The 25,119-nt window shown below is 35.6% G+C and overlaps 2 protein-coding genes and 1 pseudogene across 12 annotated transcripts in view; 2 read left to right on the top strand and 1 right to left on the bottom strand.

Moving 5' to 3' along the window:
• Nucleotides 1-24,985, top strand: part of RNF2 (ring finger protein 2) — a 96,792-nt gene extending 71,807 nt beyond the window's left edge. Inside the window, exons 7-8 of one of the 3 annotated variants that reach the window (XR_014266948.1) lie at nucleotides 11,773-11,879; nucleotides 19,148-24,985. Coding sequence is in view for 2 of the 3 variants with exons in the window: in XM_082473386.1 (XP_082329512.1) it covers nucleotides 112-168 (57 nt within the window). In the remaining variant the exon portion in view is untranslated. Of the gene's footprint in view, nucleotides 1-111; nucleotides 5,779-11,772; nucleotides 12,578-19,147 lie in introns of those variants that run through there. The other 2 variants (XM_082473388.1, XM_082473386.1) reach the window with 2 other exon arrangements.
• LOC309666366 (reactive oxygen species modulator 1 pseudogene) overlaps nucleotides 1-25,119 on the top strand; it is a 263,646-nt pseudogene that overhangs the window by 152,090 nt on the left and 86,437 nt on the right. The window lies entirely within an intron of this gene.
• TRMT1L (tRNA methyltransferase 1L) overlaps nucleotides 8,785-25,119 on the bottom strand; it is a 36,308-nt gene continuing 19,973 nt past the window's right edge. For all 8 annotated transcript variants that reach the window (XM_082473026.1, XM_082473027.1, XM_082473030.1 and 5 more), the window contains 5 exons: nucleotides 15,440-15,518; nucleotides 13,325-13,491; nucleotides 12,591-12,653; nucleotides 10,119-10,245; nucleotides 8,785-10,011 (listed from right to left, as the gene is read on the bottom strand). In XM_082473026.1, the coding sequence (XP_082329152.1) occupies nucleotides 9,759-10,011; nucleotides 10,119-10,245; nucleotides 12,591-12,653; nucleotides 13,325-13,491; nucleotides 15,440-15,518 (689 nt within the window). In that variant the 3' untranslated portion in view covers nucleotides 8,785-9,758. The remainder of the gene's footprint in view (nucleotides 10,012-10,118; nucleotides 10,246-12,590; nucleotides 12,654-13,324; nucleotides 13,492-15,439; nucleotides 15,519-25,119) is intronic.

Here is a 25,119-nt window from a genome sequence, read left to right as displayed (position 1 = left end):
AGTACCTTAACAGAGTTCCAAACTACTTCCTACCAAACTTTCTTTGGAAAATCTGCCTGTATATGTGATATTAATACATATAGATATGTAAGTGATTCAATATTTTTACAGATTATACTCCATTTAAAGTTATTCCAAATGGGGCTTCCCTGGTGGCGCAGAGGTTAAGAATCTGCCTGCCAGTGCAGGGGGCAAAGGTTTGATCCCTGGTCCGGGAAGATCCCATATCCCGCGGAGCAGCTAAGCCCGTGTGCCACAACTACTGAGCCCACGCGCCACAACTTCTGAAGCCCGTGTGCCTAGAGCCCGTGCTCTGCAACAAGCCACCGCGATGAGAAGCCTGCACACCGCAACAAAGAGTAGCCTCTGCTCACCGCAACTAGAGAAAGCCCGTGTGCAGCAACGAAGACCCAACGCAGCCAAAAATAAATAAATAAACTGAAAAAATAAAAATAAAAAAATAAAGTTATTCCAAATGCCTATATTTCCCTGTGCTGTACAATATATCCTTGTTGCTTATTTCTTTTTTTTCTTTTCTTTTCCTTTTTTAAAAAAATTGTAGTATAATTGCTTTACAGTGTTGTGTTTCTGCTGTACAATGAAGTGAATCAGCTATATGTATACCTATATCCCCTCCCTCTTGGACCTCTCATCCACCCCTCTGCCCCATCCCACCCATCTAGGTCGTCACAGAGCACTGAGCTGAGCTCCCTGTGCTATATATAGCAGGTTCCAACTAGCTATTTGTTTTACACATGGTAGTGTATTTATGTCACACCTAATCTCCTGGGCTTCCCTGGTGGTGCAGTGGTTAAGAATCCACCTGCCAATGCAGGGGGGCACGGGTTCGAGCCCTGGTTTGGGAAGATCCCATGTGCTGTGGAGCATCTAAGCCAGTGAGCCACAACTACTGAGCCTGCGTGCCGCAAGTACTGGAACCTGTGTGCCGCAACTCCTGGAGCCTGTGCACCGCAACTACTGAAGCCCACATGCCTAGAGCCCGTGCTCCACAACAAGAGAAGCCACCACAATGAGAAGCCTGTGCACTACAGCAAAGAGTAGCACCCGCTTGCCACAACTAGAGAAAGCCCATGCACAGCAACGAAGACCCAACGCAGCCAAAAGTAAAATAAGTTAATTAAAAAAAAAACCCTTGTCTCTCAATTTGTCCCACCCTCCCCTTCCCCCCTCAGATGTCCACATGTCTGTTCTCTATGTCTAAGTCTCTATTCCTGTCCTGCAAATAGGTTCATCTGTACCATTTTTCTAGGTTCCATATATATTTGTTACTATATGATATTTGTTTATCTCTTTCTGGCTTACTTCACTCTGTATGACAGACTCTAGGTCCATCCACATATCTACAAATGACCCAATTTTGTTCGTTTTAATGGTTGAGTAATAGTCCATGATATATATGTACCACATCTTCTTTATCAGTTCCTCTGTCGTTGGACATCTAGGTTGTTTCCATGTCCTGGCTATTGTAAGTAGTGCTGCAGTGAACATTGGGGTACGTGTGTCCTTTTGAATTACGGTTTTCTCAGTCTATATGCTCGGTAGTGGGATTGCTGGGTCATATGGTAGTTCTATTTTTAGTTTTTTAGGGAACCTCCATACTGTTCTCCACAGTGGCTGTATCAATTTACTTTCCCACCAATAGTGCAGAAAAGTTCCCTTTTCTCCAGCATTTATTGTTTGTAGATTTTTTGATGATGGCCATTCTGACCAGTGTGAGGTGATACCTCATTGTAGTTTTGATTTGCATTTCTCTAATAATTAGTGATGTTGAGCATCTTTTCATGTGCCTCTTGGCCATCTGTATGTCTTCTTTGGTGAAATGTCTATTTAGGTCTTCTGCCCATTTTTTGATTGGGTTTGTTTTCTTGATGTTGAGCTCCATGAGCTCTTTGTATATTTTGGAGATTAATCCTTTGTTCGTTGCTTTGTTTGCAAATACTTTCTCCCATTCTGAGGCTTATCTTTTCATCTTGTTTATGGTTTCCTTTGCTGTGCAAAAGCTTTTAAGTTTAGTTAGGTCCCATTTGTTTATTTTTGTTTTTATTTTCATTACTCTAGGAGGTGGGTCAAAAAGATCTTGCTGTGGTTTATGTCAAAGAATGTTTTTCCTATGTTTTCCTCTAAGAGTTTTATAGTGTCTGGTCTTACATTTAGGTTTTTATACGTAATAGATTGTATATCTTAATGCCACACTCCTATCTTCTCCCCCTTCCCTTTCCCCACTGGTAATCACTAGTTTGTTCTTTATATCTGTGAGTCTATTTCTGTTTTGTTATAAACGTTCATTTGATTTTTTAGATTTCCACATATGTAATAACATGGAGTATTTGTCTTTGACTTAATTTGACTTAGCATAATACTCTCTTGGTTCATCCACATTGCTGCATATGGCAGAATTTCATTTTTTTTATGGCTAATATTCCATTGTGTGTGTGTGTGTGTGTATGTGTGTGTGTACCCACATCTTTATCCATTCATCTGCTGATGGGCACTTAGGTTTCTTCCATATCTTGGCTATTGTAAATAATGCTGTTATGAACATTGGGGGTGCATGTATCTTTTTGAATTAGTGTTTTTGTTTTCTTCAGATATATACTCAGCAGTGGAATTGCTGGATCATAAGGTAGTTTTGTTTTCAGTTGTTTGAGGAACCTCCATTCCATTTTCCATAATGGCTGCACCAATTTACAGTCCCACCAACAGTGTACTAGGGTTCCCTTTTCTCCACATCCTTGCCAGCGTTTGTTATTTGTAGACTTTGATGATAACCATTCTGACCAGTGTGAGGTGGTATCTCATTATGGTTTTGGTTTGCATTTCTCTGATGATTAGTAATGTTGAACATTTTATTTTCATGTGCCTGTTGGCCATCTGTATATCTTCTTTAGAAAAATGTTTACTTGGGTCTTCTGCCCATTTCTTGATCGGGTTTTTGTTTTTTTGTTGTATGAGCTGTTTATGTGTTATTGGATATTAACCCCTCATCGATCATACCATTTGCAAATGTTTTCTCCTATTCAGTAGGTTCTCTTTTCATTTTGTCAGTGGTTTCCTTTGCTGTATGAAAGAAAGCTTTTAAGTTTAACTAGGTCCCATTTATTTATTTTTTGCTTTTATTTCTTTTGCCTTAGGAGACAGATCCAAAAAAATATTGCTACAATTTATGTCAGAGTGTTCTGCTTATGCTTTCTTTGGAGAGTTTTATGGTTTCAGGTCTTACATTTAGGTCTTTAATCCATTTTGAGTTTATTTTTGTGTATGGTGTTAGGGAGTGTTTTAATTTCATTCTTTTACATGTAGCTGTCCAGTTTTCCAAGTACCACTTATTGAATAGACTGTCTGTTCTTCACTATATATTTGTGCCTCCTTTGTTGTAAATTAATTGACCATGATTGTATGGGTTTATTTCTGGGCTCTCTACTCTGTTCCACTGATCTGTGTCTGTTTTTGTACCAGTACCATGTTGTTTTGATTACTGTAGCTTTGTGTAGTATAGCTTGAAGTCAGGGAGCATTTCTGCATATTAATCTTATATCCTGCAACTTTACTGAATTCATTTATTCTGATAGTTTCTTGGTGCAGATTTTGTGGTTTTTCTATATTTAGTATCATGTCATCTACAAATAGTGACAGTTTACTTCTTTCCTTCCAATTTGTATGTCTTTTATTTCGTTTTCTTGTCTGATTGCTGTGGCTAGAACTTCAAATACTATGTTAAATAGAAGTGGCAAGAGTGGGCATGCTTGTCTTGTTCATGATTTTAGAGGAAAAGCTTTCAGCTTTTCACCATAGAGTATGATGTTTGCTGCCATAATGTCCTTTATTATATTTAGATATATACCCATATATATGAGATATAACCTTTATACCAACTTTGATGAGAGTTTTTGTCATAAATGGATGTTGAATTTTGTCAAGTGCTTTTCTGTGTTTATTGAGATGATCCTGTGATTTTTTATCCTTGTTGCTAATGTGGTGTACCATATTGATTTGTGAATATTGAACCATTCTTGCATCCCTGGAATAAATCCCACTTGATCATGGTGTATGATCCTTTTTATATATTATTGAATTCAGATTCAGTTTGCTAATATTTTATTGAGGATTTTTGCATCTATATTCATCAAAGTTATGGCCTGTAATTTCCTTTTTTGGCAGCGTCTTTTTCTGGTTTGGGTTTCAGGGTCATGATGGCCTTGTAGAATGAACTTGGGAGCGTTCAATTTTTTGGAATAGTTTGTGAAGGATAGGTGTTAGCTCCTCTTTATATGTTTGGTAGATTCTCCTGTGAAGCTGTCCAGTCCTGGACTTCTGTTTGCTGGGAGTATTTTTAAATTGAAAATTCAATTTCACTACTAGTGATTAGATTGTCTACTCAGATTGTCTATTTCTTCCTGATTCAGTCTTGGAAGGTAGTATGTTTCTAGAAATTTGTCCATTTCTTCTAGATTGTCCAGTTTGTTGGCATATCACTGTTCATAGTATTCTCTTACGATTTTTTGTATCTCTGTGGTATTAGCTGTTATTTTTTGTTTCATTTCTTATTTTGTTTATTTGGGTCCTCTCTCTTTTTTTCTTGATGAGCCTGGCTAAAGGTTTATCAGTTTTGTTTATCTTTTCAAAGAACCAGCTCTTGGTTTCACTGATCTTTTCTGTTGTTTTTGGTTTTTTTAGTCTCCATTTTATTTCCTTTCTGATCTTTATTTCCTTCCTTCTCTGCTGACTTTGGACTTTTTTTGTTCTTTTTCTAACTCCTTTAGGTGGAAGGTTAGGCTGTTTCTTTGTGATTTTTGTTTCCTGAGGTAGGCCTGTATTGCTATAAACTTCATATTAGAACTGCTTTTGCTGTATCCCGTAGATTTTGTCTCAAGGGATTTTCTGATTTCCTCTTTGATTTCTTCATTGAGCTCCCCCCTGCTCCCAGTAGCATGTTGTTTAGTCTCCATATGTTTGTGTTTTTCCCATTTTTCTTCCTGCAATTGATTTCTAGTTCCCTATGGTTGGGAAAAAATGCTTGATATACTTTCTGTCTTCTTAAAGTTGTTGAGACTTGTTTTGTGGCCTAGCATGTGACCTATCCTGGAGAATGTTCCACTGCACATGAAAAGAATGTATATTCTACTCTTCTGGGATGGAATGTACTGTAGATATCTATTAAGTCCAACTGGTCTGTTCTGTCATTTAAGACCACTGTTGCCTTATTGATTTTCTGTCTGGATGATCTGTCCATTGATGTAAGTGGGGTGTTAAAGTCCCCTACTATTATTGTATTATTGTCAGTTTCTCCCTTTGTGTCTGTTAGTATTTGCTTTGTATATTTAGCTGCTCCTGTTTTGGGAGCGTATGTTAACCAGTGTAATATCCTCTTTTTGTATTGGTCCCTTTATCATTATATAATGTCCTTCTTTGTTTTTTGTTATAGCCTTTGTTTTAAATTCTGTTTTGTCTGGTATGAGTATTGCTACCACCGCTTTCTTGTCGTTTCCATTTGCATGAAATATTTTTCCATCCCCTCACTTTCAGTCGTTGTGTGTCTTTAGCTCTGAAGTGAGTCTCTTGTAGGCAGCATATAGGAAGGTCTTATTCTTTTTATCCAATCAGCCACCCTGTGTCTTTTGATTGGAGCGTTTAGTCCATTGACATTAAAGTAATTATTGATAGGTATATACTTATTGCCATTTTATTACTTGTTTTCTGGTTATTTTTGTTATTTTCTTCCCTGTTCTGTTCTTTCTTTAGTTTCTTCCCTTGTGGTTTGATGATTTTCTTTAGTGGTATGTTTGTGTTCCTTTCTCTCTTGTTTTTGTGTATCTATTGTAGTTTTTTGATTTTTGGTTACCATGGAGTTCATATATGTTGACCCATATCTATTTGTTTTAAATAGGTAGTCCTTTAGGTTCAAACACATTCTAAAAAGATCTATTTTTTTTTTTTACTACCTTCCCCTATACTTTGTATTTCTTATATTTTACATCTTCATGTTTATCCCTTTACTGGGATATCAAGTATCCCAGTATCAAGTATCAAGTTATACTTGATTTTATAATTTTTTTGTTTTTTAATCTTTGTACTAGCTTATTTAAGTGGTTGATACTCAGCTTTTACTACATATTCGCCTTTACTAGTGGGATTTTCCTTTCCTATAGATAATTCCTTCTTGTTATAGCCTTTTCTTTTCCACTTAGAGAAGACCCTTTAACATTTTCTTTTAGGGTTGACTTAGTATTGATGAATTCTTTCAGCTTTTGCTTGTCTGAGAAATTCTTTATCTCGCCTTCAATTCTAAATGATAATCTTGCTGGGTAGAGTATCCTAGGTTGCGGGTTTTTCCCTTTCATCGCTTTAAATATTATCATGCCACTCCCTTCAGGCCTGCGGTTTCTGAAGGAAAATCAGCTGATAGCTTTATGGGGGTTCCCTGGTGTATGACTGTTTTTCTCTTCCTGCTTTTAGAATTCCTTTAACTTTTGCCATTTTTAATTTTGATATATCTTGCTGTGGGTCTCTTTGGGTTCATCTTGTTTGGAACCCTTTGTGCTTCCTGTATCTGGGTATCTGTTTCCTTCAGGCTTTGGAAGTTTTCAGCCATAATTTCATTAAGTACATTTTTGACCCCTATCTCTCTTCTCCTTCTCGGACCCCTATAATGTGAATGTTGGTACACATGATGTTACCCCAGAGATTCCTTAAACTGTTTTTTTTTTTTTTTTTAGTTTTTCTTTTTGCTCTTCTCATTGGGTAATTTTCATTAATCTATCTTCCCAGATCACTTATGTGTTCTGTGTCACCTAGTCTGCTGTTCATTCCTTGTAGTTTGTTTTTCATTTCAGTTATTGTGTTCTTCAATTCTGACTGGTTCTTTTTTATATTTTCTAGTTCCTTTTAAAAATTCTCACTGTATTCATCTATTCCTTTCCCTAATTCAGTTAGCATTCTTATTACTAATGCTTTGAATTCTTTATCTGGTAAATTGTTTATTTCTGTTTCATTAGTCCGTGTCCCCCCCACCACCCGCCCCGGCCCCCAGCCATTTTCTCTTGCTCTTTCAATTGAGACAGATTCCTCTCTCTTCTTATTTGGCTTATCTTTCTCTGTCCCTATGAAATTAGGTGTGACAGTTACCTATGGCATTCTTGAAGGGGTCCTTATGTGGGAGTGTCTCTATATAGTCTGCATGTTCTTTGGTGGGAGAGCTAGATCTGACATAAACACAGGTCACATCTTTCTTCAGCGTGTGCTGGCAGCTATCACCTTGATGGGAGGTGGGGCTGGAGATGGAGGGGCTAGGGCTGGAGTCAGGTGTGAGGCAGGGCTTGCCATCTTCTCAGTGGCCTATCAGGGGTGGGGTCAGGTCCCAAGTTGCTGGAGCAGAAGCCCTGAGGGTCAGGTCTAAGCTGGCTTGGTCACCTTTAAGTGTGTGCTCTTGCCCCTCCCAGCACTGTCACCCTCACACCAGAGGGGAGCAGTGCTGGAGCAAGAGGTGCAGAAGTGGGTATTCAGCCAGGGTCAAGGGTTGAGGTGCTGGCTATGGCGGTCTGGCCTGTCAGATATCCTGAGTGCCTCTGCTGCACTGCCTGTGCAATTGCCAGTAATGGCTGCCCCCTCCCTGTTAAGACAGCCCTTAGGGTTTGAGCTGCCTTGGCATCTTCTGGCCAGCTGAGCTTTTTCCTTGGTTGTGGCAACCCTCACTCCAATGTGAAGATGTGATGCGAGGCAAGCAGTGCTGGAATATCTGCTCAGCTCAGGTTGGGGGGTATACCAGAGCGTTCACAGGAAAGGAGTCAGCCACTCGCGAGGTTTCAATTTCTATCTCCCTTTCCGCCCAGCTTTGAGAGCAGGTGAGTATCCATGTGCTCATGAGTGGACTGCAACCTTCTAACAGCCCTCCTGTTAGTCTCACTGGCCCTCCAACCAGCCAAGGGGGCTCATCTTCCCTTTGTTGCACCCCAGGACTGAGGCATCCAATATGTGGCCTGAACCACTCACCCTGCAGGGAGGGCCTTTGCCCATGTAATCTCCCTTTTCCTCTAAGTCCCCTCCCAGGGTCACAGGTCCCGACCTGATTGCTTGTTTTCCCTTCTTACCCATTTCTGTGTGAATCTTTCTTACAGCCTTGGTTGTACAGGAGTCTTTCTGACAGTTTCCAGTTAGTTTTCAGTGAGAATTGTTCCACATGTAGATGTATTTTTGAAGTGTTTGTAGGGGGAGTTGAGTTTCACATCCTCCTCCTTCACCTCAATTCCTCTCCCCATACACATATATTGTAAATAATCAGATGGTCCATGTGCTGGTTTGTCTTACGGATTTATAGTAATTTTTCTTAAGTATACAAAAAAAAGTAATAACTTTTATTTCTTTTTGTGCTCTTGTGAGTTATAATTTTAAATGGCAGGAATAATAAAGGTTTTTTTTAATGGTCATTATAGAGACTAACTTGCACTTCACCTGTTCCTTTATTTTACTAAAATTCTATTAATTGGAGATGAGAAAAAGCATCCTTCTAGGACTATGCTGTAATAACACAAAGAGATTTTCTTTTATTTCCTCTAAGTTAATATTCTATGTTGATGTAACCTAGACTCCCTGAATTTCTATATATGTCATAGGAGTGCTTACATAGTGTATTTAAACCTTTCAGTTGTTACTCTCCCTCAATTCTTAAGCTTACTGCTTGTAAAAAGTTACTTCCTCTAACAAGGTAAATATGTATTAAATCCTTGAGACAAAAATGTAAATTTTTGGTATATCTTTTCATCCAAAGTCTTATATTCAAATGAAGCAAGAACAATATTTATTAATGGAAATGAGATTTTTTTCCAACTAATTTTCATAGTCATGTTAGCCTGAGCTACTTGTACAAAAAATTAGCACATACACACACCAAAAAACAAGAAAATCCTCACTTCATAAAGTCATAAGGTGACAAGTTTTACTCCTGAGAGGTAGACAGCCAAGCAAATGAATATTGTACGTGCATTAACTGAGGCACTTGAGATCACCCAGTTTGTTTAATTCATAACAGAATCTCTCCTCTTCAGAATTTAGTGCTTGTGAACAATCACTATATAAGAACAGTGGTCTCAATTTACTTTAACAAAATCTTACTCTGAAGTTTAGTCATGTAGACCTTAAACTTATAAGAAAATGTATTTCTATCTCAGGCAATTATTTAATTTCTCAAAAGCTAGTAATGAAAGATCAATGTGGGGAGAGGTATGATTTCTTGAAATTGGGAATATATTTTAGCTTGTATTTGTGAAAAAATATATTAGTGACCTGAAAGGACATTGTTCCTCCTATTCTATTTCGGGTCATTTTAATAAAAGGCTCTGGCTTCATCTTATACACTACAAACAGAAAAACATAAATATCATGAATCAGTTTAAGTATAGATGTGATTAAGTATAGTAAAGGATGGCTTCCATGACATACATAAAATTCCAAACACCTTGCATGTGAAAATTTTCTGAGTATTAAACAGTAGGGTGATCTCAGTCACAAACTTGGCTTCACATGAAATGTTTTCATTAAAATTTTAAGTTTTCTTTAAAATAAGAAAAACTTGGAAAGCATAGCTCCCAAACCAGCTAAGTTAGAAACTGCTAATTTTCTGAATGAAAACAGCACTGTTTTTTTTATTTTTACACAACTGAATTGAAAGAATAGAAAAAGCACTACAGTTGATATAGAGAACTATTAGGCCATCAACACAGACATCTGGGAACAAACTTTTACATTTACCATCTTCTGCAGCCACTTGCTTCTGCTTTGTCATTCACTGACATTTCAACCCTGTCGGCTACTGTATCTTCGGACGCTGGTTGGACATGGCCCTCTGACTGTCCTCCAGTGTAGGTGGGGGTGCTGTACTTTAAAAGGATAGATTTAAACTGCATTAGAGGTGCATCTGTACGGACACCCATCGGGTCAAAATGAGTTCGGCTTACTCGAAAGCCTGCTTGAGAAAGACAGCACAAAAACTTTTTTAACCTGGAACAAGGAAAGGAAAAAAATAATGAGGTTCTTGTACTTTTATTTAAATCACAATGTCATTAAAATATTAAAATATATACACTGTCATTCACTGACTGTCTTACTTTGGCATATTCATTCCTTTAATGCTGTGTCTGTGGACGTTGTAATAAAAGGGAGGATGTTCAGTATTGACATCAGTCTTTTGCCTCTTGGCTAAATTTGTGGTTGTTTCGTTACTTCTTCTCTTTCCTGAAACATACATATATAAACACAGGAAGTTAGCATTCTCTTAAAAATTACAAGCGAAATACTTTTATAACTACATACTGTCTTCGAGTCTAAATCCTCTGACACACACCATTTCAACCTATCTAATCTTAATTCTAGATAGCTTTTATTGTAAGAGTAAGATATATATTCTTGATACTTTATCCTTCACCCATGTAATATTAATAGTTAACTGTGTGCTGAATCAGAACTTCTTTTCTACCTTCTTCAATTTTAAGCCTCAAGTCTATTTCCACCTTCTGTAGAAAGCCATTTATGAATTCTGGGCCAGTCATCCCATACTACACTACTCAGAGTTTAAGTTCTGTCATTTTTTGTTTTCCTTGTTTCACGTATTTAGGTCTTTTATGTGTATAAATCCTTTCTTCCCAAATTATATTCTAAGTTCCTGGGAATAATGTCCTTTATTTCTATACTTGTATTCTCTACTGAATGCCAACACAGTTGATCCTCGAACAATGCAGGTTTGAATTGTGTGGGTCCACTTCAACATGGATATTTTTTAATAGTAAAAACCACAGTACTACATTGTCCACGGTTGGTTGAATCTGTGGATGAAGGGCTGACTCTAAGTTATACATGGATTAACCCTGGGGTTGTTCCAAGGGTCAACTGAATTTGATATACAGTAGGTCTTCAATGAACACAAAACAAAACCAACACAAAATCAGTCTCAAGGGCTTGGATACAGGAATTTAAAAAGGTACAATGTGTGATCTCATTGCCTACTTCTTACCACAGTATTTAGCCTTTACATTTTAAGTGAAAGGCAGCTAGCAAGTTAAGTTTCTAGCAATGTATCCTTCTGAAAATCACAAAAGGAAGACAATTGAGATATCCAAGTTACTATGAGATTTTTTCTGAATGTTCAACTCTTAATTATTTCTACAAGGATGTTATTATGGCCAAATTTTAAATTTTTATGAAAACTAACATTCACTTAAGCAAAAGTATTCAGAAGCGAAATTTGATGCATGAAAATGATAAACTGCATTCAAAGATAAATATAAATTATTGTTGAACTGTTGCCTCATGACTCCCCCATTAAATCCAATAATTAAAACTTGATTATACTCTCACATTAAATCTAAGAAGATTTAGGAAAGTCTGAGACTAAAAATCCGATACCAAACCTTAATAATTACTACCATCAGCAGTACATGGGTTTTTTTTGCCTGATATTTTCTATCATGGAAGATTCTGTATATTGATATACTAGTTTAGAATAATCATATAATTTCAGAGCTATAAAAGAACCCAAAGAGATTAGTCTAATTCCCTTAATTTATACATGAGAAAGGCTCACAGATTTTAAATATTTTTAAAACTTATGTTTTACCTTATTCTAAAAAGGTTTTATGACAACTCTTTTGAAGGTGGGGGACCTGGCTGAGGTTATACAACAAACGAAACAAAGAAGTAGAATGATGCTCTTAAATCTAATGTGCTTCACAGTACACCGTAATGCCTTTTTCTTCCCTCCAACAGAGAAATTAAGGAGAATAAATCATTTAAGTGATTTGAATCTTCGCAAATTAGTTGAAGATGCCAAATGAACATGACTGTTGGAAAGAGTATGCAGTAATTACTAAACCGTAAGCTATTAGCAGGAGTTGAAATTTTCTTGTCTTAGAAGATCAGCACTAAAATGTTGAGCAATACAAAATTATAGCTTGTAATTATAGTCCTCTGTTCTTTCAGTCTTAACACTGTGTTTTCTTTTTACCTGTATACAAAACACATTTAGAATCTAACATTGTCTTTTAAAAACTTTAGACATTAAGGCACTGACATTATAAATCTTAACACCCTTCTGATATGAATTTGCAGTGTCTAATATAAGTAAATTTTAAAGTATGCACACACCCCAAATTGTAAGAAAGGCCATGTAATAAATTCTTACGGCCGGAGTATAGGGTCTCCTGGTTAATCAATGGAATTCCTATAAATCATATGTTGATGAGAAAGTTTATAAGACTTAGAATAAAATTTAATCTTAACTCTATAACCTTTATCAAATATAATTTGATCTCATTTTGGTTCACATGGTTCTTTAAGATCTTACAGCTCTTGCAAGGGGATCACCATATATTAGAGATGTGAACAAAGTACATATTAGTAGAAACCTTGAACTGTGCAAATGCCAGATAAACAAGGTTTATTATAATTTTGCTGTTGGTATAATATGAAAATGCATTTTGAAGTATGCTACCAAAGCAATCTCTTCCCTTCCAATTACCCTTCTGCTATGTGCCCTTTTGCACAGACACATACATACATATATACGCACACATATACATACATACCTTGTGCAATGTAATTATCTGTTGTGGTATCATCTGTAGTTTTAATAAACACACCGTATTCTTCTAAAATAAAAACAAATGGAAATGATAAAATATTTTACAGAATGACAGTAAGCAACAATTCGAAGTTTAAATAAAAGGTTACTTAATTCTATGCACACTGCTTTTATGAATATATGAGATTCTGTGACCAAAACAGGCTACAAGAATTCATTTTTTAACCCTTTAATAAGAGCTGCTTCTAATGACTCATGACAATGCTAGGATGTCTAACAAGCCCACCCTTATATCAATAGCCAGATAAAACAAAGGAGAAAAAACTTAGCTTTACTGAGTGATAAGTGTAAAGCTAGCTTCCATGTCTTAATGGATATTACAAAATTTTTGGCCACACTATTCTCAGAGTGATCTCAGAATTCTCTTTCTAGAAAGAGGATGTAGGGTAATAAAATCACAACAGACTTTTAGTTCTTTTAATCTACTAAAATTTAAAAAATACATCTGTCTTAACAAAATCATTATTTATTTCATGCCCCTAATATAAACCTGAAGAAAACTATGCAATTAAAAAAAAAAGTTAACTGGATTATGATTAGACTCATTAGAGAGGATTTACTTAAAGCACACAACTTATAATTATACTGCTTTTGATTATAACATCAAATAAAGATTAAAAGGTGGAGTATTTCTGATAACCAATTTGTAAGCTAGTAAATTAGTGTTAAATTAGTCACCTTGCTTGTTGAGATTTGAAGGTGCATGAACTGAAAACTGACTTTGAGGAGTACACTCTGACTCAAAGATTAATGTCTTTATTAGGGTCTGAATGTCATCTAAACCATGGTGAAGAGATTCAAATAGCATTCTTTTGAGGAATCCAGTATTGAAAAGGGAACTTGACCTGAAAAAAGAACATAGAATTGGGTTTGAGAAATGTTTTCTTTAAAAAAAATGTCTTCATAATTTAACAAGTAAGATAATTTACCCACACCTTTTATCACGGCAGTTCTCTAAGCTAGTGGGATTAGTCAAGGAAATTTATTCACATTATGTCAACAAGAATTTATTGAGCCCTCATAAGGTGTATAAGTCCTGTGGTACATAGAGGTGTAAGTTATACCAAAGTATAAAATTCAGTGTTTACCTTATGAAAGCTTATAAATCTAGACAGAATCTAGACAGGGACATAGTGTAAGGCAGAGGTTTTCACAGTGCATATTCCAGTAATAAACCTTAATTGCAGTGTATATATGGTGGGACAGGGTGAGATACATGAGAATTACATATGCTGGTGGTGATGTAGTTAAAAAATGGCCCAGGGCTGAGTCTGATATGCTTCCCATTTAATTTGAGAGTCACAGGTATAATGGACAGAATATCAGTTCCAAGTCAGATAAACTTGAATTCCTGTCCTCGCTCCACCACTCACTAGCTATGAAATCTTGAATAACTACTGCTTTTGAGTCTCATATTCCTCATCATAATATGGAAAATAAAACCTCTCACAGACTTGTTATGGGAATTAAATGAGATAGTACACCTATGATCCCTAGTACAAAGTATATCCTCAAGGAAGAGAAGCTATTATTGTTAAGGTTAGCAAATTATGAAAGGATTTGTGATTTTAAGTGTCAAATGAGTGACCAATATAAGATTTACTAAAAGACAATTTAAAGATTATTTTGGGTTTAAGCACTTAAGGAGAAACTTCAAAGAGGATATATAATTTAAACTGGAGGTGGGGAAGGGGTAAGAGACTGGATGAGTGTAAAGACATGAACAATGGCTTTAAGTGAGAAAATCTTAAGTCACGGTTTAGATCTCAGTTTTGGAGGTCAGAAAACCTGAGTTCTGGCTCTGCCTGTGCTACTAACTAAATTTTAGGGGGTCAGTTTTAGCCAGCACTTAAATACACTGTGCCATAATTTTCTCATCTGTAGAATGAGGGAGGAGTTGGGCTAGGAGATCTTTCTGGATCCAGCAACCTGTTCTTAATTTCCCTAGTTCCAAGATCAGTGAGTAGGATCAATGTGTGATATAAATAAGAGAGTACTAGAAGATAAGGCTGGCCAGGTCGTTCTTAATCTACAAGTATTTACATGAAACGAAGATAAAATAATGGGTATCAGCACAAATATGTTTACTATTAGATTAATTTTTAGGCTTAGTAGATGGCCAAACCTTGGCCTGGTAAAGTAATGAGGTTGAAGTTTGCAGTGATTCTTGTCACAATGCTGTCAGGAATCTCAAATTTCTACAAGAATCTCTAGTAACAAACGCTTATGGGAAGGATTCTGAGTAAAAGCAATTCAACTTTAAGGCATTAAAAATACAATAACTAGTTACTAAGGATGCAAAAGCACACATACATTAAATATCTGCAGCTGCGTCCTGTCTAAACAGCTTTACCTAACACAAAAGCAGACGTTTACTTTCACATGCCCTTCTTACTTAAAACCAATTCCTCAAAGACCTTTTATTAATGTATTAGTTGACTGGTCTATAAAAAGTTATAGTGATCACTTTACAATCACACCCTAGTTCTATAGTTATTAACTGAAAAAAGCCTCATTCTTACTATGCAGAAATAAATTATTTGCATATCAGCTAGGCTTCTCTTTGATCCTACTGCATCTTAGCCCTGTCACGAACTTGGAAGAATAATGGTACAGAAAAATCTGAAAACAAAACACCTCAGATTCATAGGGGGAAAAGAATCATAATTATTTTCCTATACTTAAAAAAAAAATTGAAACTTAATTTGCTTGTCTTTTACCACACATAATCAAAAGTCAACAATCAAATCAATACATTCATCAATTTTGAATATATTATGCTTAGGCACATACCATAGAGGTCCAAGTTCTATTGCTGTCTTTCCAGGCATGCTTCCATGACAGTTACAGGGTAGCTGTCTATATGGGTTTTCTGTGAAAAGATAATTAAAAGGGAAGTCAAAGGGGAAATGACAATGTAAACAGTAGTAATTATTATATTAACAATAATTTGCAGCTACAATATACTGAGGATCTACTATGTGCCAGGTATTGTGCTAAGTATTTTATATGCATTAAAAAAATTTAATCCTTACAACTCTCTGAAGTAGGTACTGTTAAGATCTCAGTTATATAGATCAGAGGATTAAAGCTTAAGAAAGATGTAGAAATCCACATCAAACAACTTATTAGAGGCATAGCTTTTAGTCAGTATACTACCTGAAATAATTTAAGTAGGAGAAAGTCTTGTAAATTCCACAAGATATCCATATTTTAAAATCAACTGATTGGGGTATAATTTACACGCAGTAAAATGTATACATTTTATGTGAAAAGGTTGATGAGCTTTAACAAATGTATATACCCTGGTAACTAACATCCCATCAAAATAAAGACATTTCTTATAAGTTAACTCTTCTGTAACTGGGAAGAAAATGAATTACTCTATTCCCTAGGCTCGATGCATATTCAGCCCCAAAAATCTAGGCTAGAAGAAACTAATTCAGTTTAAAGAGCAATGAGGGGCCTGATGGAATCACAAGGTGACTGGGGAGGTATGAGAGCTATTCTTAGTTTCCAAAAAAGGGTGATATTCTACCATGGACTTTTCAGTTCACTTCAGACCCAGAATAGTCATTTTAAATCAGACTCTGAGTTCCCCCAGGCCATTCCTGGGTTGATCATTCACTTTCTTGGAATGGCCTGATCTGATCAATGGGTCCTAGATATATCCAGAACCCAGGATTATGGTGGTAGGGACATGGGTCTATAACCTCTTGCTATCTGATATCACTCTGTCATTCAATGCAATTAAATGGCAAAATGCACAGTTGTAAAATCTTATATTTACTTAAAAGCTTCCTTCATTGTTCATTCCTAGGTCTACCTTTCAGCCTTAAAAGAAGGTGTGGTTATCATTGACCTTAGCTTTGTTGAGAATGATGTTCCTCAGTTATTATATTAATATATTCAAGAAGTTCTCCCTGAAACCATTAAATAACTAAACTACAAATACTACAGGCAGGGTTACTGAAATTAGGGCGATTCACAGTTACAGTTCTGTCAGTCACACCAACTTACCGCCGACAGCACAGACATAAACTTGTATTAGTCAGTTTTTTTCCTGATGCATTTTGCAAAACGCTCCCATCATATAAACCTATGTCTTTTTTCAAGCCCCTCACCTAGGATTTCTCAGTGCCTGGTCAGCATCAGCATCTTGAGGGATCAGGGCTATCATTTCAAGTTACCAGTAGCAAAAAATGAAGGGGTAAAAAAAGAAGAAAACTAGTATTTCTATGTCACTGGTAAAACAGGCTATGAAGGTAATTCCAGATAAGGAATTCAAACATACTTAGAGACTTTTATTTAAATGCAATGGACTGAACACATACTTTATCTCTGCTGTTTCTTAAAGCATTATTAAAATGAGAACAAAGGAATAAAATTCAAACCCCAAAGATAAATAAAATGGGAAAGGAGATAACAAAAGATGATGCAAGGTGTCAATAAAATTTTAGAAGTGGGAAGCACATACACAAGGGGATTTAGCAGGTCAGAGAAAGCTCAAGCCTAAGCCTGAAATGGGTAGAAGGGCTACCAATAAACAGCAAGCCCACTGGCATGGGGGACCTGGAAAGGCTTGAGAATTGAAGGTATTGATGGTCTCTGAAGATGGGAATAGGGTGGTACCGCAAAAAAAAAAAAGGCCTCGTTTAAAATTTTAAGACTTGTGGATCTTCTCTAATACCAACAGTTAGGCTTCTGCATCTTCCCCATCCCAAAAGAGGAAGTTAATCTTGGGTGAGGCTGAACCACAGAGAATCTGGAACCAGGGACATTAGTCACAGTTAAGAGTGAGGAGACATATGAAAAGAAAGGGACTAAGTAAAAGTCTGTACAAATGGTAAGACCTTCCAGTCTACTTCCTCAACATGGTTCCTAGAAAGCTGATTGATAGAAGACTGCAAGATTCCTCTGTAGAAATACTTACCAATCCAAGAGAAAAGAGACACACACACACACACAACACACACACAACACACACACACACACACACACACACACACAGACTTACTGACTGACTGACATTTGGGGGTTCTTGTAGTGAAAAGGCAGACTGCCTTCTCATTACAGTAAAGTCTATCCGTTTATAAGCCCTGCCGCAAGTACTTCCACGTAACTTTCAGCACGGAAAACTAAAGACCACTAGACATTTGAGATATACTATGACAGAGAACAAAATTACAAAAGAGAAATAGGAAAGAGAAGAACTAAAACAAAATAATGGCAACAATACAAAAATAAGCAAAACAAAAACCCTATCCTCCCTTAAATATAAAATATACCCAACTGTAATCAACAGTCTTAGAGAGGTAAGATTAGATTTTACATCTCTGAAACAAGAATAGGATACTACTAAAAAGGGAGCAATGAAAAAATATGAAATAACTCTTGGAAATGAACCAAGTATGACAGAAATTTAAGCAGGAAAGTTGGAAAATAAAACTCAAGGAAATCTATAAAGTAGAACTAAATGCCAAATAAATTAATAGTAGAGATATAAAAAAAATTAGAGAATTAATCTAGAAGATCCATCATATAACTAAAATGAGTTCCAGGAAGAGAGGAGAGATATTTTGAGAGAAGAAAATTATCAAAGAAATAATAGAAAAAAATTTACCAAAACTGAAGAACTCAAGTTTAAGGGCTCACAGATTGTCCAGCACATTGAATTAAAAAAGATGAATTCACACACATCATGAAGTTATTTTAGAATACTGGGTTAAGAAGAGATATTTTAGGAGCACTCAGAGAAAAAAACACAAAGGACTATATATATAAGAACAATAGCAGACTTGTCAATATTGGAGGCTAGGAGACAATGGAATAATATCTTAAACATTCTGAGGAAAAATGATTTCCAACCTAGGCTTCTGTACGTGGCCATGCAATCCTCAGGAAGCTATGGGAAAAAGTGTAGTTTCAAAAGGCGAAAGTAAAGAAGGAAAAGTGGAAAATACATAAGATTTAAGATATAGGAAATTCATCAGAAGGAGAAAGCCAAAGAAAATTTCCATTATGATGGTCTAAAAGGAAGCCCTAGGGCAACAGCTCTCAGCAGACCTAGAGAACAACCCAAACTAGAGCAGGAGGACTGTCTCCAGGGAAATGAAATTGAAACCCAAAGATTACTTGATGTTCTTAACCAAAATCACAGGAACACTGGAATTGGATTATGGATTATGAAAAGTATATACACAAAAGGTGACAAATACATAGTAATTATTAATTCCAGAGTAAGCAAAGAGTTGTATAAAAAAAGAAATGTTATTACAGCATATTAACTGGTTCATCTGTGTTGTAGCAGCCTTCTAAGATAGATAGGCAGCAATGATTCCTGTCTCTGGCATTCATACCCTTCTATAATCCCTTCCTCCTGAATGTGAGATCACTGGATCTAGAGACTCATTTCTAGTACTAGAATACGGCAATATTCTCTTTTTCTCTTTCCTTCCCTTCCTTCCTCTCTCTGGTTCTTGCTTAATCCTTCCGACGAAGTGAGCTGCTATCCTGTGAGTATGAAGAGGACTGCATGACAAGCAGTAACCATGTGAGTGAGCTTGTAAGCAGATCCTTCCCCAGTCAGGCCTTGATGATTGCAGCCCTGGACAACACCTTGACTGTGGCCTTGTGAGAGACCCTCAGCTACTGGACCCAACTGAACCATACCCAGATTCTTGACTCAGAGAAACTATGAGATAATGAAAGTTGTTTCAAGCCACTAAGTTTTGGAGTAATTTGTTACACAGTAATAGATAACCAGTGTGACTTGTGAACAATATTTTTACATTTATAAAACTGTAAACACTGAATATTGATTAAGCCAACACTGGAGAGGAGAAGTACATGCATGTGACTGGGCTGGCTTGAGATGCTGAATACTCTTCTTCCATGAAAGGAAGTTACAGGCAGTATAAGCATGCTACTTAGAAATAGGGAAGACACTAAACATTAAAGACTTTAAATATTAGAAGAAACAGCTGTGAGGTTTTAGCTGTTGACTTTAGGGAGTGGGGCAGATATCATTATTTTATTAATAAGACTTATGAAACTATCTGACTTTTTAAATTATGTATTACTAATTGATAAACATAAAAAATTCTAAGTGACCGACTTTTTTGAAAGACATAATCATTTACACTCTCCAAGTCCTGTATGATTAAAGACAAAAATGCAGACAACAAATCATATTGCTTTATAGCAATTTATTAAGTAAAAAATCCTTTAAAATGTTTAATCAGGGGGAGAGGGAGGGATGGATTGGGAGTTTGGCGTTAGTAGTTGCAAACTATTACATTTAGAATGGATAAACAACAAGGTCCTACTGTATAGCACAGGGAACTATATCCAATCTCCTGGGATAAACCATAATGGAAAAGAATATAAAAAAGAATGTATATACGTGTATAACTGAGTCACTTTGCTGTACAGCAAAAATAAACATAAAACACTGTAAATCAACTATATGTCAATTAAAAAAATATTTAAAAAAAAGAAAAAAACCCACTGTAGTAACAGTCTAAAATTATACAACAACATGAAGCACTTCTGATGGAGAGGGAAAGATGTTAGGTTTTTATGGATTCAGGATCAAATCTGAACAGAGTGTATTTGAGTTTAGTTACTTGTTGATACTGTAAAACACACATGGTGAGATATGAAAGGATAATAAACTCCATGTAAGAAAGAATTGATTCATGATTTTAAGGGCAGGAACACCGTCTGTAACACTGGGGTATGAGGTAAAAAACACTGAGATTCTTTTTCTTTTTTATTGAGGGAAACTCACATTACTGATACCCTTTTAAACACTGAAGATGTCTGTTATTTCTTACATAAAGGAAAACTGAATTAGGAAAAAACAGAAAAGAAACCATAGGGCACTAAACCAATTATCCAGGAGGACCAAAACTTTTCAAAGTTTCATCAAGGTATTTATGAAATCTATATTTTAAAAAGCCAGAGTGGATTCTGTAACTCCTCTGATTTTGTTGCATTGAAACCAAGATTAGGATGGTGGACTGAGCATTTAAACCTGTCCTCTCTTCTTATTCCAAATCTCTAGAAATGATAGAAAATATATTTTCATGAAAAATTCCTAAATAGCGCTGGAAAATAGATGAGTCATCATACATCCCAAATCATTCAGTGCTTTCTGAAAGCCTACAAGCTGTGAGATCATACTACTGGAAGAATACCCCACTGGGGAGAATAGCTATTAAAGGCAGAAATAGCCTAGGGGCTATATGAACCTAAAAAGCAAGGATGAATGACACTAGAGTAGCTCTAGGACAACTGTTAAAGGGATTGGTTAGAAAACTGTACTTGAAACAGCTTATGATTATATAACTCCTTTAATCCATGATTAGTAATTACAGAAGATATTCGTCTTCAGTTTGAAGTGATAAAGGTTTAGGTTGGAGAAGCAAGATAGTGCCCCAAATTTGATAAAAAACAATTATCTAGGGCCCTAAGAAGCTCTGAATTCCAAGTAGGATAAACACAAAGAGACTCACTCAGACACATCATTATTAAACTGCTGAAAGCTACACAGAGAATCTTGAAAGCAGTAAGAGAAAAATAACTTATCAAGTATGAGGGAACAACAGTACAATTAATGGGGACTTCCCTGGTGGCGCAGTGGTTAAGAATCCACCTGCCAAAGCAGGGGACATGGGTTTGATCCCTGGTCTGGGAAGATCCCACATGCCGCAGAGCAACTAAGCCCGTGCGCCACAACTGCTGAGCCTGCGCTCTAGAGCCCACGAGTCACAACTACTGAAGCCCGCGTTTCTAGAGCTGGTGCTCCGCAACAAGAGAAGCCACCGCAATGAGAAGCCCGCGCACCGCAACGAAGAGTAGCCCCCACTCGCTGCAACTAGAGAAAGCCCGCGCACAGCAACGAAGACCCAGTGCAGCCATAAATTAATTAATTAATTAAAAACAAACAAAAAAAACAATACAATTAATGGCTGACTTTTAATCAGAAATAATAGAGGCCAGAAGGCACTGGACTGACATAGTTGAAGTGCTGAGAGGAAAAAAAAAACTATCAACCAATAATTCTACATCCAGCAAAACTATCCTTCAAAAAAGAAGGTGAAATAAAGACATTCCCAGGTACACAAAAACTAGGAGAATTTGTTGTAGCAGACTCACCCTATAAGAAATACTAAAGGGGGTTCTTCAGGTTGAAAGGAAATTTTACAGAGTAATTTGAATCCAAAGGAAGGAATAAAGAGCACTGGAAAGGTAATTATGTGGGTAACTATGAAAGATATGTGTGTGTGTCTCTTTTCTTAATTTTCTTTTAAACTCATAAGATTTAAAAAATAATACTATATTATTGGATTGGGTCTGTAGATGTAATTAACATATGACAAAAATAGCACAGGAGGTGAGAGAAAAATAGAATTAGAGCAAAGTTGCCACATTTTGCCAGTCTTAAGTCAGTATTAACCTGAGGTAGATCAAGATAAGTTAAAGGTCTATATTATAATCCCTGGAGAAACCATTAAGAAGATAACTGGAAAAAACATAGCTACGAAACCAACAGAGGAATTAATTAAAATGACACAGTAAAAAAATATTTAACACCACGAAGGCAGCAAAGGGGGAACACAGAAGACATGAGATACATATAAAACAAATAGTAAAAGTGCTGAAAAGCCAAACATTTTAATAACTACATTCAATATGAATGGTCTAAACACGCTCATCAAAAGGCAGAAACAATCAGATTGGATAAAAAAGCAAGATCTAATAAGACACTTACAGATTAAAACTAAAAGGATATATATTATGCAAATAGTAACTATGAGAGTGGTATTTATATTAATATCAGACTATAGGCTTTCAGATAAGAAATATCAGGGATAAAGACAGACATTTCATAATGACAAAAGAGCCAAAGATGATACAACAATTATAAATATATACGAATATTTTTAGATAAAATGATAGTTAAAGAAGACAGGTTGAAGAGAGCACACGCATAATAGTACAAGGTAAGACAAACATTAGAATTAAAAAATATTTAAGAAAGCTTTCTTGAAATGAAAGGATATTTGAAGCTACATGATGAAAAGGGATTCCATGATTAGGAAAACTGATCCTAAAAATAAGGTTAGAACATAGTATTTCAAAAGTAAATATTCCTCTGGGCAGCCAGGCAAAATAATTATGTCATATAAAAGAAGGAAAAGTTACAATAATATTCAGTAATAGAAGACAATAAAAGAATTTCGACAAGGCACTCGAACTCTTTAAACTTTTTAAGTATAAAGCTATAAACAGGGAGCTTTAAACATGCAAGAAGTCAAAGAGTATTTTCCCCATGAACCCTCTTGACTAAACTCAGAAAGTTAAATTTAGCCAACAGATAATTCAAGAAATTATGGCAAGAACACTGATGATGAGCACTGAATATATTTAATGTGTGGATTATACTGGCAAAATAGAATATAAATGTTACCTATAACATAAAAATGGTATAATGGACAAAAATCAGGAAGGGAAAATGGAAAATGGCAGGCTATTACCTCATTTATGTTACCAAAAAGCCAAAGAATATTACTTAAAACTGATAAATCCAAATTACAGAAACATATACATATTTGCTACTACAAAAGTAAACATTAAGAAAATAAACAACAGACTAGATAAATCAGTATCTAATATAGTTAAGAGAAAAGGGCAGAAAGGACAAATGCTAAAACTTTAAAAAATAAGGAGAATATAACCATAGAAACCAAAGAAATTAGAAAGAATCATTAGACATCACTTGGCTCAACTCTATGCAAATAAATTAGAAAAGCTGAGTGAATACTATTAACCCTTTAGTGAACAAATAATTCTGATGCTAGCTAAACTGTTCCCAAGCATTGAAAAAACTGTAAAGGTTCCAAATTCTTTTTGAAGGGAATTTAAACTAATTCTAAAGCCCAACCAAAATTATTCTAAAAAGGAAAACTATATACCATCTTATTTATGATATTGAAACAGAACTCCTTTAAAAAATTAGTAAACAGAATCCATAATAAAAGAATACTTCCTGACAGAGTAGTTTATTCTAGAAAGTCAGAATGATTTGATATTGGGAAATTTTATTACAATTAATCAAATTAATAGATCTAAGGAGAAATACCATATAATCACCTCCACAGATGCTGAAAAAACATGTGACAAAATTCAACATCGTGATAAAACATAGTAAAATTGTAAATGAAGGTTACTTTCTCAACATGATAAATGATAGGTATCTCAGATTCAAGTATGAATCAGAAAGCACCAGAGGGAACTAAAACAAGGAACATGACAGGATGCCCTCCATTCCTACTATCAATTAACACTGTAGCAGAAGTATTAACTCTTGGACAAAAGAAAAGCATACTGGGTTCTTAGGAAGCTTCAAAACCGTAACAATAGCTCTATCCTCCTTAATGTGATCAAGATAAACCACCAACTGGTTTATTTATTTATTTTTTGTTAAGCCAAAAAAAAAGGATCCAATGTCAGAACACTGAAAATAGAGCTATGAGAATGGATTGTCTTAACAGATATTAAACAACACTAAAAGTCTTCTGTAATCAAAACAGTGGGATAGAGGTGTATGAACATCCAACCACTGGAAAAGAATAGAAAATCCAGAAACAAACTCAAATACATGTGGGATTTCAGTATAAGATAAATATGGTAGTCTCAAATCAGTGAAGAGGTGAACTATTCAATGAAACATAACCTTCCTTGAATAATATAGGATAGGAAAGCTCTTTCCAACTACAGACAAAATCCAGAGTACATTAAAAGTTTGATTAACTTAACAACGGCAACAATGAAAAACTTCTGCATGAAAAGGTAAAAAAAAAAAAAAGATGCAAACACAAGTGACAAAACGAGAAAAAATATCTGCAACTATCGTATCATATCATAAGGGTTAAACTCTAGTATATAAAGGAGTTCTTAAAAATCCATATTTAAAAAATGCCAAGAACCTAACAGAAAACAATGGGCAACTCTATGTCCCAGAAAAGCAAAATAGAAACAGCCTGATGAGGGCACAAGCCACATCTTTTTCCTTGATTCCCCAGGCCTGGCATATAGTAGAGGCTCAATAAATGTTTACTGAATGAATTTTATAACTGATGGCTTTTATATTCAGTCAGAAACATGAAAATTATTTTTATAGAATTAATGATTTGAAACATCCTAGACAAAGAGGTAATCTGACTTAATGTTCCTAAAATTAGTGACAGTGGAAACTAAGTTATTTCTAGATGTTTCAACAGAGGGCAGGGCTAGAGAGCATAAATTATGATGAGTAAATGATTTTAATGAACTCACACGAATGTCTTGTCTGTTGATGAAAGGAAATCCAGTATAGGAAATAAAGTTAGCACTGTAATCTTTAAAATCAAAGGACAACAATATGTATAATTAGGGATGTGATAAAGGCTTATTCATTGGAGGCT

Source organism: Balaenoptera physalus, assembly GCF_965194825.1.
Source record: "Balaenoptera physalus genome assembly, chromosome: 1".
Taxonomy (NCBI): domain Eukaryota; kingdom Metazoa; phylum Chordata; class Mammalia; order Artiodactyla; family Balaenopteridae; genus Balaenoptera; species Balaenoptera physalus.
Note: the sequence above shows the minus strand (reverse complement) of the source record. Positions and strands in the feature narration are given on the sequence as shown.